Source organism: Aulonocara sp. 'chitande type north' Nkhata Bay, linkage group LG14 (genome assembly GCF_057382095.1).
Source record: "Aulonocara sp. 'chitande type north' Nkhata Bay isolate Kocher_YH1m ecotype deep benthic linkage group LG14, A_spYH_male_GT1.1, whole genome shotgun sequence".
NCBI lineage: Eukaryota > Metazoa > Chordata > Actinopteri > Cichliformes > Cichlidae > Aulonocara > Aulonocara sp. 'chitande type north' Nkhata Bay.
Genome location: NC_141357.1, coordinates 6,041,033 through 6,055,853, shown reverse-complemented (window position 1 = coordinate 6,055,853; position 14,821 = coordinate 6,041,033). Strand labels below are relative to the sequence as shown.

At 40.7% G+C, this 14,821-nt stretch overlaps 1 protein-coding gene across 7 annotated transcripts in view; it reads right to left on the bottom strand.

Annotated features, from left to right (window-relative positions):
* Positions 1-253: 253 nt before the first annotated feature.
* usp2a (ubiquitin specific peptidase 2a) overlaps positions 254-14,821 on the bottom strand; it is a 57,240-nt gene continuing 42,672 nt past the window's right edge. For all 7 annotated transcript variants that reach the window (XM_086260695.1, XM_086260696.1, XM_086260692.1 and 4 more), the window contains 11 exons: positions 10,369-10,419; positions 7,618-7,741; positions 7,229-7,340; positions 7,027-7,137; positions 6,126-6,190; positions 5,863-5,966; positions 5,515-5,595; positions 4,335-4,413; positions 3,750-3,854; positions 3,243-3,363; positions 254-1,649 (listed from right to left, as the gene is read on the bottom strand). In XM_086260695.1, the coding sequence (XP_086116821.1) occupies positions 1,565-1,649; positions 3,243-3,363; positions 3,750-3,854; positions 4,335-4,413; positions 5,515-5,595; positions 5,863-5,966; positions 6,126-6,190; positions 7,027-7,137; positions 7,229-7,340; positions 7,618-7,741; positions 10,369-10,419 (1,038 nt within the window). In that variant the 3' untranslated portion in view covers positions 254-1,564. The remainder of the gene's footprint in view (positions 1,650-3,242; positions 3,364-3,749; positions 3,855-4,334; positions 4,414-5,514; positions 5,596-5,862; positions 5,967-6,125; positions 6,191-7,026; positions 7,138-7,228; positions 7,341-7,617; positions 7,742-10,368; positions 10,420-14,821) is intronic.

The window sequence follows — 14,821 nt, the reverse complement described above, 5'->3', positions numbered from 1 at the left end:
TTGTACTGGTAGTGACTAGAACAAATGTTCTCTTTGGGAACAACAAACATTATTGTAGCTATCTCTGTCTTAACTATAAGACCAGATTCAGGCAGCTGCAGACTCTCTAGCAGAGACCAAAAAAATACAAAGACAGAAAGTAAAAGCACTGTTGCGCTCACTTTTATTCATATATCTATCTATATCTATATATATATATATATATATATATATATATATATATATATATATATATATATATATATATATATATTTATATAGTCATGTGTTTGACTGCCACAGTTAAAAAGTGTGACTCATCACATTATCACCTGTAAGCATAAATAATGACTTTTTTTTCTCTCTTGAAACCTGGTAAATAAACCAACTGAAAACAGTTACGGGTCATTTTCAGCACCATTGAATAGTACATTCTCTATATTGCATCAGGATATAAAAATATACAGATATAGTGTTTTTTAAAACATTCTTTCCATGTTGTTCAATGGCATGAAACAAGAGAGGAAGAAAAGACCCCATACTGACAATGAGGATTATTACCGTTATCATCTGTATTATTAATCTGTAGCCGACCCTTAGCGGACCGTGCGCTCATCCGTTCACAGCACTTTAAAAACATCAGTAGCAGCCACACATGGGAGAAACAAATAAAATAAAACACGAGTAAGAGGCAGACTTCTTCTCTGGAACATTTCACGCTCACAGTGCCACCGACCCTCCCAACCACTTTTAGAGAACAAAAGAAAAACAGGAGAGTGATGGAGATGCTAATAGGGACCTGGGAGTGCTGGAGGGTTGTGGGAGGGAAAACCAAGCAGGCCGGTGGGCTGCAAGCTTCTCGTATCCATGACCAGTCCAGTTATAGACACGGTCTAAACACTGTACATCCACAGTCCAGGATGGTAACGATGCTAGGGGCCTCTATTAACCCCTACCCCGCCCCAAAAACTATCAATGGAAAACCCTCAACATGAATTCAAAGCAGAAAAACGTGAAGAAAGAAAGCAAGAAGAAAAATAATAAACTGGGTCGTCTCAGTTTTAATGGTTTGAGGCAAACAAGAAGATCACAAAGAGAAGACGAAGAAGAAGGAAAGGCGTGGTCAGGACCAGAGTTCAGTTTGCAGTGCATAGAGAGGGGCTTCTGAGATGGAGACTGAGTCACCTGGTTGGTTCACTCAGATGGGATTATTGCCCTCTGTCAACCTCACACACACGCACACACACACACACACACACACACACACACACACACACACACACACACACACACACACACACAGTAAACGCACGTCCACCCGCAACCAGCAACATGTGGGAGTACAAACGGAGAGCAGAATTAAAAAAGCCAGTGGTTTCCAGCCTGTCCCCCCATCCAGCAGTTTCTGTGGAGTGATGTGTATGTGTGTGTGTGTGTGTGTTTGTGTGAGCCATGTAATGTATGTCCAAGTAAAATTTCCAAACAGGCCAGGCTCCAACAGCACTTTCATGTGTTGCGTGTCCATCCGTCCAGTGTCTGTCTGTGAGTCAGAGTGGTGCTGTGGCCTGCCCTCCTCTACGACGCTTCACATCCGCGAGGAGCAAGCCAGCTCGTAGAACAAGACGTAGGCGTCGCTGCTGCGCACTTGGCTGGAGGACATTGGCGTTACTCTGAAAGTATATAAATAAAATAAAATTAAACTTAAGCTTTTGAACACTTGATTATAATGTATCATTTATATATTTTATTCAAGCAAAAATGATCTCATGATCCTCTGAGTGAGCTATAGGGTGTCTTTATAGATATTAACTGTAGACATAATCACAGTCTGTTTGAGCAGTTAGTATGCAGTAGGATGCCATATAGTGTAACTCCTATCTTACTCTAATAGAAATTACAACATGATAAATGGGATAAAAAGTCAAACTGAAAGTTAGTGCACGAAGGGAATGAAGCTGTCAGGCACTATAGTTGCTACTTCAGTCACACACTGCTGTCTAAAACAACCTGCCCAGACTTTGAATGTAATGACTAATTGAGTTAGCTGAAAGCTCCACCTGAGCCTCATATGTGTGTGAGTACATTTAGTAGAGCACCGCATTAAAAGCAGAATGTCTGAATTTGGTGATTTTGAGATGAGATGTCAAGTCTGAGGGAGCCCACGTGCTAACATGGTTTCCAAATGGATTAATTCTGTTGGCTAGTGCTGATGCCAGGAGGATGTGTAACAAATGATGTATGCCTTCCAGGAACGACTTTGATGCTTGATTAATAGGAGAGCATTAAATCAACGCTGCAGCCTGACATACGCCTTCCCTTAAACATCTGTTTGGTTGTGTGAGTGTAGAATACAGTACGAAGCATCTGTTAAATGTAACACAGTTGTAATTGTTTCTAGCTTGCTCATTATGCTGATGCAGCAATGTGGAACAGTGTCGAAATCTACAAGCGTTCTTGTTTTCTGAGCTTGAAATCATCAGTGTGCACTCAGTCGGCTGTCTTCTGTTATAGTAAAAGTTACTTTTGTTCAAGATTTATCAGCTCCAACGTGAGTAGCTCAGTTTCCGATGTAATGTTAGAACAAAGCAGACACACACGGGTAGAAAAGAAAAACAACACTAACGATTCACTGCCTCTTTATGGTGGCTTCACAGGGTTAATCTTACTTTGCAGTAATGCATATGTATATATACTGTATGCATGCTAGTGTATGAGGAGGTAAAGGAAACAAATTCACTTAGTCAATCTAATTTGCTTTGTTTCCATGCTGGAGTAACTTTCAGAATCATCATCAATTCATTTATCTTTCATGAAGCTATCAAATGGTTTCAGTGCCAGCGTGCATGCTGTACACTCCCAAACACACACACAGAACAGCGTGAGCTATGTGTAGTCATCAGCTATGTGTAGTACAACCCCCCAAGAGTGACGGAGAACCAGCATCAGACCTGACAACAGTGTTGAGTAAGAGGAAGCGTGGAAGGGTATGAATGAGTGCAGCGCAGCAGGAAACAGCCTGGAGTGACCAACGGGATGCTAAGCAGAGCAGATAGCACCCGCAACTCTTACTATCACTCCTCAACTCTGTTATCTTAGCCAGGGGGTGTTTGTGTGCTTGTGAGAGCAATAACAGCCTGTAAAATTATCATTATCAACGAGCTGACTTCTCCACACAGCTCCTATGATCTTCTACACGAACAGTGAACTGTCATAGTAACACTAAGTGTATGTGTGTGTCTGTGTGAGATTTGTGGCGAACCTACCTGGAGTCATTGAACGTGTACCATTCTCCCGAGCTGGGATTGCGACAGTAGGCTGTGTAGTGGCCGCCCATAGTGGTGCCTGAGTGGTTGGACACTGCGTACAGGTTGTACACTGCATTTACTGCAAGGCGACAAAACACATGTTTAAAGGGACAGTTCACCCAAAAATCAAATCTAGATATTGTCTCAATAGCCTGTAGTGATTGCTCACCACAATGGGCCATGACTTGAATATGGGGCCATCTAGTTCCATTATACTCCATTAAAGTATAATGGAACTAGAAAAAAATCTGAATGGAGAATAGTTTCATGTAGAAACCATTAGTTTAATGTTGTAGATCTGGGGCATTGGCTTGAACTGCTGCCTCACAGCACAAAGGCAGAAACTAGCTCACACCTAAACACTGAATAAACTTCTCTGTGAGCCAGAGAGAAAAGTTCTACATTTAGTGTAAACATAGCGTTCTGTGGCAGTCCACTCGTGGAGAGTACAAGCTCATTACTTACTGCTGTTTTCAGAGGCAAACTCCCGCAGGTCAAGATCCTTCATGGGGAAGTTAACAAATGTGGACAGTTTGCTGGTTCTTCGTGCCTCAGAGAAGCGCTTCAGGTCTTTAGAGGAAAGGGAGTCAAGGAACAGATGCTCTGCATACAGTAAACTGTACATCAAGCCAACATTCAACATGACTACTCGGAACGGCTTCACTCCACTGAGGCTTTAGAATGACACATCCATCACCTCAGTGACTTGACAAATTCATAACAGCCAATTAGCAGCTCGTTAAAACATCTGATCATGTGCACTGTCAGCGCTCACTCACTTAATTACACTGTTGGGCTTACACACATGACAACTTCCTGCCTCCATGGCAGAGCTGTCTGCTGCTAACTGTTCACAGCACTTTTCTATTGCAGCTATTGTCATAGCTGCAACAGAATAGCTAAGGGTCAGCTAATTACTAGAAAAACACTTTTTGCAATTCAGTAGAACAGAATACAAAGCAGTAAGTCATAAAATCTCAATAAAGCATTCAGCTACCCCACATGCCTCAGCACAGCATCACAGCAGGTGATGAATAAAGCAAAGGATACGCAGCACTAAAATCTTGGGGAATTTCTGTATTGTGAACTTTTTAGTGCATCTCCTCCTGGCTTTACATCTGTAGCACGTCTTTGAGAAGAAACAGAATAAGATCAGTCAGTGTTTAAGAACAGGAATCATAGAGGAACCACCACACAAGATAAAAAGCACAAGTTACTCACTCAGTCTAAACTATCTCTGACCATCTATGTGCAGCTTACATTTGTACTGAGCATAAAACAAACTGCAGTTTATAGATAGTTTCCCTTTTAGATGCTGTGTAAGTTCTGTGGGAGGGATTTTTTAATTTGAATTACTTTATAAGCATTTTACAGTTTGTTGTTGAACAGGAAAATTCCAAACCAGTTTTCCTAAATTTGCTGCTTCTGCAGTTACTTTGCTCTGCCTTTGTAGGGCAGTGTAACTCCTCTAATTACATGTATATGAAGAGTTTCTGAAGAAATACAGTTTTTTCTTATTTTTATATTTGTCCTGTCACACTGCTGGATGCTCACATTAAACATGACCAACAACACCTTTACATTTGTAAAAACAGTTCTACTGTCATTTATGATTCATTCAGATGTAAACATATTGTTGTGCACTTTGTGCGTCAAAGTATGAATTTGTTTTGAGAATTGTGTTTTTTACTTGTATTTATGTTGTATGGTCTACCTTACAATATAAAGTGCCTTGAGGCAACTGTTGCTGTGATTTGGCACTGTAAAAATAAAATTGAACTGAATTCTAGGTTTGCAGTTTGGTTTTGGAAATCCTACAATTGCAAGTTCAGGAGGAAGTCTTATGGCTTCTTTTAATGGCTTAAAGCCAGGCGAGGGGCAGCCAATAATATAGAAGTGAAAGGGTGGACGTAAAAGGACAGGAACTAAAGCAGCTTGTTTCAAACAGAGGATCAACTCAACTGAGTTAGGGGCAGCAACGAGCCCTGTATATGTTAATAGGGATTATTTTAAATTGTGAATCATGCAATTCTGTCATCGTCTAAGAATAAAAAAGGAGCTGAAATTAGCTTAATTATAAAGTAAACAATATAAACTCTTATACGCACAAATAAAACAAATTTCATGTTCTGTGTTAGCTGTGCTAACTCAACACTGGATAGGAAAAGTATGAAGTCAAAGTGGTGATTATCATAAGCTCTTTTTGTCAGTGCAAGCAGTGAACACCTACCGGCTTTTCATCCCCATCAAGGACGTCTTCTTTGGTGAAGAGTCGCATGCAGTCCATCAGACTCACCTCACCATAGCCCTTCTGAGCACAGATGCATTCACATTACATTCACACACACGAAGCAAAAACAAATAGAGACAGGAAAGAAATGAAGAAGCTCATATTAGGAGCTGTGGACACAGGAAGTGTTTCAATATTTAGTGCAAATCATCATAAAACACACACACACACACACCCACACTCATACACTGATTGTGCTGACATTTGTGTCTGCTGCCCTTCTGGTACGCGTTACGTAAGAAGGACAAACACAGGTCCCTGTCTGGACCTGTGAGTCTGTGGTCTAACCTTGGCGATAGGCAGAGAGAGATCCCAGAAGGGGTCGAAGACAGTGGAGCAGAAACCACAGTGGCTGCAGGTCAATGAGCTCTTCAGCTGTCCCACAAACAGGTCTGGAGAAGCACAGATCAAAGAGTACATCAAAGAAACAGATGAGAAAGTTTATCTTCCTTTTCATTTCCATTTAACCACGTTCTGTTTATGTCTTGTATGTGCAAGGTGAATTTTCACATTGGTGACAAATAAAACTGAGCTGCAGCCCATTTACTCACCTACTATCTTACTGTCCTCTCGCTCCAGGTATTTACTCCACATCTTCTTCCCTTTCTCCTCATCTCTGAGGGGGGAGTATGAGTTAGAAGTTAGAAAGTGTAAGCCTTACATGAAGTGTAAGGCTTACACTTCATGTACATATGTAATGCCTGAGCCCCCAGCAGGCAGCTGATAGTTAGGAAGATGGCTAAGATGGGGGAAATCATACTGAGCTGTTGTGACACTGTAAAAGGGTTTCAAAAATAACAAAAAGCAACAAGAGAACCTGGCCTAATTTATCTTAACTACCAAGGTGTCCAAGAACCATTTTAGGGGATTAAAAAGATGCTTTACAGAAACACTTCCTCCTGTGAAACACTTTTTCATGCTGTGTGCAGATATTTTCCTGCAGTTTTAACAGTGCAGCAGAGAGGATGTATTTTTAGGGCAATACTGGAAGTTGCTGGAATTAACTCTGACCCTTAAACAAACCGTGGTTAGATAACTGTTAATTATATCAATGAAAAACTGGAGCATTAAGTGCTTGTGGCCCCCAGAGAGGAAACAAATCAGCATGGGAGGTGAAACTATTGCACATGGCCTTGAATTAAAGATTAATGATGAGGCCTCAGTGATTAGTGCTGTCTTGGTTTGGGGCTTGTATTCATACTGTACGCTGCACATAACCTATTCAGAGATTTGGCCCAGATGTTTTTGAATTACTAAGCTAATGTGATTCAGGCTGGTTATGTATGAGTAAAAACTCTAATAAAATACAATAAACAGTTGTACTGTTCATCTGTGAAACTTCCAAACACATCCTCATCTCCAGCTAACAAAGTCCACTTTTAAAAACAAAACAAAACAGTGTTAGTGTGACTCAGTGCAGGTACACGCGCACGTGTCGGTCTGATTACTCACGGCAGGTGGTCGAAGTCCTCCACAGTGCCTCTCGGCCTCACAGTGACCCTGTTGACCTCGTTGTGCAGGCCGTCCAGGAGGAAGCGCAGGAACTCCTGAGCATCCTGTTGGCTGTGATACACCAAAACAGTTAGGGCTATGAAAATCAAAATCAGGTCACAAAAAAACAGAAAATAAAAAATAAAATGATTACAAAGCTTACTTGTATCCCACAAATCTGGGAGCATATCTCTGGATCTGTGTTTTAAATTCGGACGGGCTGACAGCCTCACTGCTGGATGATGTCCACATGGTCTGTAGCAGCTTGGCAAATTCTACCAACACAGCAGCAGCTAAGGTTATTCACACATGCTGGGACGTAAAATGCTTGTGTCACAGTGGAATGAAATGAAGGTAGGACTCTTTTTCATGCAAACTCTTAAAAGACCAAGAAAACCACTCTTGTTTTTACCTCTTCTAACATGCTTTCAGGTGAAATGTGCAAATCTTACAGAGATGCGGGGGGTAGGGGGGAATGAGTGTGCTGCTGGTGGATCGCTGCGAGGAGAGTTTGTTTTGGACTCTAAGGGGCCTGTGTGACATGTCTCTCACCTTCCATGAGGGCTGTGTTGGTGCGGCTGTTGTTGTTAAGGTCTCTGCGGTGGGAGTTGTGCAGGCAGTAGTCTCGCAGGCTTTGTGTGTTGCTAAGACACTGCAGGATACTGTTCATGAAACACTGTCAGGACAAAGCAGAGAAAACGGTTTGATTCCAGATGCTATAATCAAATCAGTTTATGCTTTTACTTAATTAATACTGTTAAGTTAAACGTATTACTATTCAAGTCCTAATTAATAAGATTTAAGACCAAACTTGACATGGACATCAAAAGCAACAAACACACTGTTGTCAGTTCAAAATGAACAATAAGGTCAAATTAATACAGGAAAAACTGTATTAAAAACTGTGACCCTGAATCCTCCCTTAGTTATGCTGCAATAGACGTAGGCTGCTGGGGATTCCCATGATGCATTGAGTTTTTCCTTTCCAGTCACCTTTCTCACTCACTATGTGTTGATAGACCTCTCTGCATTGAATCATATCTGTTATTAACCTCTGTCTCTCTTCCATAGCATGTCTTTCATCCTTTCTTCCTTCTCTTACCCCAACAGATGGCCCCGCCCTTCCCTGAGCCTGGTTCTGCCAGAGGTTTCTTCCTGTTAAAAGGGAGTTTTTCCTTCCCACTGTCGCCAAAGTGCTTGCTCATAGGGGGTCATATGATTGTTGGGTTTTTCTCTGTATCTATGAAGCGCCTTGAGGCGACTTTTGTTGTGATTTGGCGCTATATAAATAAAATTGAATTGAATTGAAAAACTGTCTGAATGTATTTGTTAATATAAACAGACAACCACCTTGTTCACCCAAATGTCAAACTCCTGAAAGCCTGACCAATTTATCTGATATTATTGGCTGAAACCAGCAATATGCTACTGCTGGCATGTTGTTTGGAATGCCACACTCACACCAAACAGCTGATCTGACCACAGTCGGGCAGAATGTACACGAGTAAATAAATAACTACACATAACAAATTTAGGGAAATCCTTTTGCCATGTCTAAATGGAAAAGAAATACTGGCATATATATTGGAATATGGCATTTTAAAATCACCAAATATTAGCACTAGTTTCAAAAATCCTTTACCTACCTTTGACAGGCAATGTTGTTTGTTCCAGAAACATCTACAAACTTTAATCATCAGGACTCAACTTTGCTATTATATCAAGCAGCAACTTCTTGCTTACTAAATGGCTGAAAATTAAGCCAATATGGACACATGCTAAGAGTTGCAGTTGTTTTATTGGTCAACAGATGCTGGTCTCAAACAGTAAGTCAATCCCCATAGACTATAATGTAACAATGTCCAACTCTGCAGCATTGAAAATGGCACAGGAAATGGATTTAGCTGTGACAGATCATTTCTACTTCATAACAGCTGTACAGGGGGTGAATGTTTTGGAGGCTAAGGCCAACCTTCATACAAAGTCTTTGGGTTAAACCCGCAGCATCCCATGACCACAAACCAACAGGAGAGCTGCCCTTCTTCTAAAGATTTATTTTTGCCATTTATCCTTTAGTAGATAAGATACAGGACAGACAAGAAAGCAGAAAGGGAGCATGGGGGAATGACACACAAGCAATGTGGCAGGTATATTGTTGGTATATTGGTTACCAGCTCAACCAGATGAACTGAGATCTAAACTGAACTTAAGATGGCTGAAAACTTTTAAAGGTGTTTTAATAAAAGATAATTCACAATTAAGACATTCTAGGCCTTTCTGAAGATGTGCAGACACCCTGCATCATGTCTAACAGTGATTTCTAATGTTGTTCCAATATGTTACCAAAATATATTTCTGAGCGCAATTTGCAGTGTTAAAAGATGACAAAACAGTAGCTTAACAGCTTGAACGAATACTTCAACATTTTGAGTGATGTGCTTATTTGCCTAGAGTTAGATGAAAAAAACAGCTAGCATGTATAAAGATAACAACATCTCCATATAGGCACTCAAAGCTCACTGAAGAATATGCTGTCTTGTTTGACTTCGGTGTGCTCAAAGAGTAAGAATAAAAAGTTGGGACTTTACAGAATGTGATTTGTGCACTAATTCCTCGGGTGAGCACATCATAGCTGGGTATCTGCTAACCTCACTGTAATTACAAATACTTGTTTTTACTTTAACTGTTCTAAGTCTTAGTGAAAAGCCAAGCAACTCAGATTTACTCCTCAGACTTGAGCATCATCAAGTTCATAGAACAAAGGCAATCAAGTGTTTTCGCCAGAACTCTGTTCACATCATTTTGAAAAAAGGTGGTGTACAGTCATGTAATAAAAGCTAAATCTACATATTATGTAAGAGAAGGATTTTTCAATGTAAATGTGAAGTCATTTGTCCTTGATGAATGTTTAAAGAAGCAGAGAAGCAGCAGTGTAACTCCTGGGTACAAAGAAGTATCACAGCACTGTCTCATGTCACGTGTTCATGTGACACATGTGCAGCTTGGTAAGAACAAGCCAGTCAGAGAGGGAGGGAATGAGATCTCTCTGGTCCATAGTTCAGAGCTCTCTGATTAGGTTACTCTATACAAGCACACAACACAGTGCACAGTTTATTTTAGGAGTCGTCCTTATGCTTGTTGCCTGGCAGACCGAACAGATCGCAACACACTGTGCTTACAGTGACACTCACTGGATTTTTGGAAAGCTATTGCAAATCAGTTGAGAACAAGAGCAACACTACTCAAGATGTTAGTCTCACAACAGATGTAATTACATGTATAGCATGTGGCTGCTGTACTTACAGTGTTTCCTAAATTCTTCAGTCCCACCAGGCCTTGGGTGCTCTTTGAATTCTGAAAATATAAATAAATAAATATCAAATTTAAAAACAAAACAAAACACCATTTTCAGATCATATGTACAGTCTTTTGATCAGACCAGTGAGGGCTGGTGACTCCCAATCACCACTGACAGTACTAAAATGTTTCATTTTATTCCTGAAGCAAAAACACTTGAAGAGCACTCCATGTAGCGGTTTGAATGAATGAACTGAAGCATTCAGCTTTTTCTGGTAGTGTTTAGCCTTCAGGAATCTCCAAACAGAAGATTCCCATTCCCAGCATCAACGTTATCTCTCGTGTCACTGTCCATGCTGCATAAGAAATACTAGTCAGTTAAATTAATAATTTGTAGTGCATTAAAGTACAACACCAGTTAACTATTGGTCACAGCCAGCTGTTTTCAGAAATAACACTACTCAACCAAATCTAACAAAGTCCTTCTAGCTTAGTGTGGAGCTTTGTCTGCACTGAGTTAGAATGGAATGGAACAGTTTACAGTGCAAAGGCCTTAATAGTGACTAACAGGAAAGTCTTAGTGTGTGTCAGACTTTAAAAATGAAAGCCCACAGTTATACACCGGATGTTTTCAGGATGACTTATGTTAAATTTTCATAACCAAAGTGTCCGGTTCCTTCTTGGAATACCAATGTTATTTAAAACATGCTGAATTCTCAAAAATAAAAGCCTCCACTGGTTGGTGGTTGTGAAATGTTAGATTTTTAAAATAGTCCAAGGAATTTGTCAGTATCCTTTGGTGTGTCCTTTTTGCACTAGACACCATTATCACATGCTGTAACTGTATGAGTTTCAAAATAAAAGTTACCATTTATGTATAGGCATTTAGCAATACTTTACAGAGTATTAGAATTTTAAAGATAAAACCAGGTAAGTAAAGCCCAAAAGGTTTATTCTGTTCATCTGGACGTAGCATTTTCAATGGGTATCGTCGTTTCTGTCACTTGGAAGAGTGATGAAATGTTTCTCCCATTGAAAAGGCTAAGTCCAGATGAACTGAATCAACCTTTTGGGATTTACTTACCTGGATGATTGAGCATGCATCAAGACACTTTCTTTGAAAACTTCTCTAATTGCTGGAATTGTTTATTTATGCAATCTTGAGTCAGCATCTTATCTTCAGCTTCTCTCAGCTAGCTGATTTTGCTAAAGATTTTTAGCCGCGAGTAGCAGACAAAGGCCAACAACAACAACAATAATCCAGGTGCACTCTCTTCAGAACCTGTGTGGTCTAGACATGCAATGTCTTAACTAATGTGTTACCGAATGCTGGACAGGTGTGTATGTGTGTGGATTTTAACCTTTAAGGACAGAAGGACTGAAGCCCTGCTAATCTGACATCTTGTGGGTGCACTATTATGCATGTGTCACGGACCCGGCTCTGGGGACTTGGGGTCCGTGGGCAGTGGGGGACTATGACTGTTGTTGTTGTTGTTGTTATTATTATTATTATTAGGTGTGTTGTCTGCACTGCCCCTGTGCACATCTGTGTGTAGGCAGGTATGTGTGTGTATTGCCTATCTGCTGTGGCCAAGTTACAGGCACCTTCAGCCCTGGGGGCGTGGCCTAACTTGAGGGCTGGCCACACCCGAAGTCCTGGCCGCACACCTGCTCCTCATCTGGGCTCGTCGGGGGAGCTATTTAGATGAGCGATGGAGCTTCCACCGATGCGGGATTATTGCGTTGGACTACACGTCAGTCTTCTAGCATAGTCAAGTTTGAGTGTATGCCTGCTGGGACAAGTGTGTAACGGCTGCCTCTATTGTTTTCCCCTCAGGAGGAGTGTGGGACAAGAAGGAGCAGTGAGCACGGGGAGTGCAGGGACACTGGAGCAGAGAGCACTACACGGGGACTTTAGGGAAGAAGACACTACACGGGAGTCTGGGAAACTGGGGATTCATTGTTGTTTACTTCACCACCTTGTAAATAAACACTGTTGCACTGAAGAGTCCGGCGTTTGGGTCCTATTTCCCCATCTCCCCACAGTCTGCCAGCCAGACCGTGACAGCATGGTGGATTTTTGAAACATTTCAGCAATTTTTAAATATGATGTAAGAATGCAATTAACAGTTTGAAATGGAACTTAAGTTTGAACACATAAGATTTAATACCATCTGTTACACCGTGCTGAATGCTGACTGTTTCCAGTACTTTTCTTGCTTTTAGATGAGTTAAAATGGCATTTAGATTTATTAGTAAATGTAAAAAAAAAAAAAAAAAAAAAATCAATCAATGAGGAACCACACACACATATACACACCCACAGAATGTGATTCTTTTTTTACTGAATCCAATGGGTGAAAATCCTTACATAACTGAATATGTATCCATTAATCTGGCAGTCTTTCTGCTGAATAAGCCGGGATTGTGAGCTACTTCGCCACTGCCAACAGTGCTGATGTGTTTGAGGCTGAATTTGCACTTTAATGATATCCTCATGAATCTAGAGACCTGACCTTGCGCTGTGTCCCTCTAAGAATGCCATATAGGAGGCATTTCCTGGTGAGCATTATCTGTAGACAGAAGCTTGTTTTTGTGATTTCACAGCTGCTTCCTCTCTGAGTAATCACTCCCAGATGGCTGAGATCTGATCAACAACAGCAAAGTCACTGTACCTCACCGAGTTTAATTCATACTGTAACTTTCACTGTTCTTTAGGCAGGAAACTATGAAACAGACACATTTAAGCTCAGTGAAACACAGCAGATGGCACGGCATATTATCATGTTTTCAGAATCTTAAAATGGTCTGAAATGCTTTAAAGAACTTATGTCATCACTCGCTGCAGTTCAATTTCATTACATAAGATTAGTGGTTATATAATAGTGTAACCAGAGGAAGAACAAACAAAGAAGACGGGGGTGGATAAGGAATGCACTGGTGCCCTTGGCTAAAAGGCAGAAGCATTTTTACAAAGACGCGTAGGACTGAATTCACTGTGCATAATGCTCCATCAACCAGAGTGCTGCTGTACTAATCGTGTTTATAGTCACTGTGAAAACACACTCACTAAAAACGTGTGGGTAAACTTGTGTTTTTAGGCACTGAGAGTGTCGGCAGACTGACATCAGTCACCTGAGCTCACTGTTTTGTTCGGCTCATTTTAAAAATTTATATGGCACATTTGAATACAACAGCAACCTGCTGTACAGAATTACAAAATAACTAGTACCGAATAACTCTCATACTGTATTAAAAGACAGTGAATACAAATGTGTTTTAGGTTTGAAAAGACTAACAGTAGGAGGCTGTCTGATGTGTAGGGGTAGATTATGCCACAGTTTAGGCGAGGGGTCTGCAACCTGTGGCACTTTTGTCCTTATACTGCGGCACCGGGTGGTTTGGAAAAATAAATTAGAAGTATTTAGCTGAAGTGTATTTTATTTGTGTTTAGTTCTTTTTTTAACTTGTAGTTCTAAACTGGAAGATTATTGTGATATTGAAATATAAAAATACAATTATATTTTCTTATTTTTCATTGCTCAAAATAAGCGGCACACTCGCGGAAGCTGGTGTACCCACCGAAACGCCAGCATTTATTGAGACTTTCAACGCCAGGTAGGCCAATTATGGATCTTCGGATCCACATTATGTCAGCAGCTATTCTCCACCGTGAACTATGTTAAAAACAAACACCGCTCACGCCTCACAGATGACAGCTTAGAGTCCTGCGTAAAGATGAAAGTCACTTCGTACAGCCCCGATTTGCAGACGCTGTGTGCAGAGGTTCAGGAGCAGAAGTTCCATTGTAAACATACCACGGCAGACCCGCTGCTTTTCAACATTTCTTTATTGACCACTTTTCACACAGGGTTGCTGTACGCATACAGCCGGCTGTAGCTTTTCAGCTCACAGCCCGACAACACAACAGCAGAGAGAGCACAGACTTTAAGGCGGCGAGGTGTGATTGCGGGTGCCGCTCAGGTGCGTCCGACTCCCATGCAGCGGCACTGCAGACCACGCCCCGCCACACACATTAACCATTTAAAATACATATTTAGGCAGAATTTTGCAAATATCAATTTTTTTTAGCAGCATAGTGCTTTTTTTCCAATAATTTTTTAAAAGTCAGGTCAAGGCTCCAAAAGCCCAAAGGTGATATGAGGGTGGCGGCTCACAACAGTTTTTGTTTGCTACATGGATCATTTTAGTTCAGCTGGCTGTCTTTCCCTTTGTTATATTTCTTTAAGAGTTCAAAATGTGTTAATTACATAAATAAAATGTAATTTTCTCTGTAGCACTTCATGGATTTCATAAGCAACACACCTTAGTTGCTCTGTGGATTCTTTTAAAAAGCAGTTAAAAACTTTTCTGTTCAAACAAGCCTTTTGTTGATCTACGTATTTTATATTCTTTACATTATTTACATTTGATCTTTTACATTGTGTATAATGTCTAT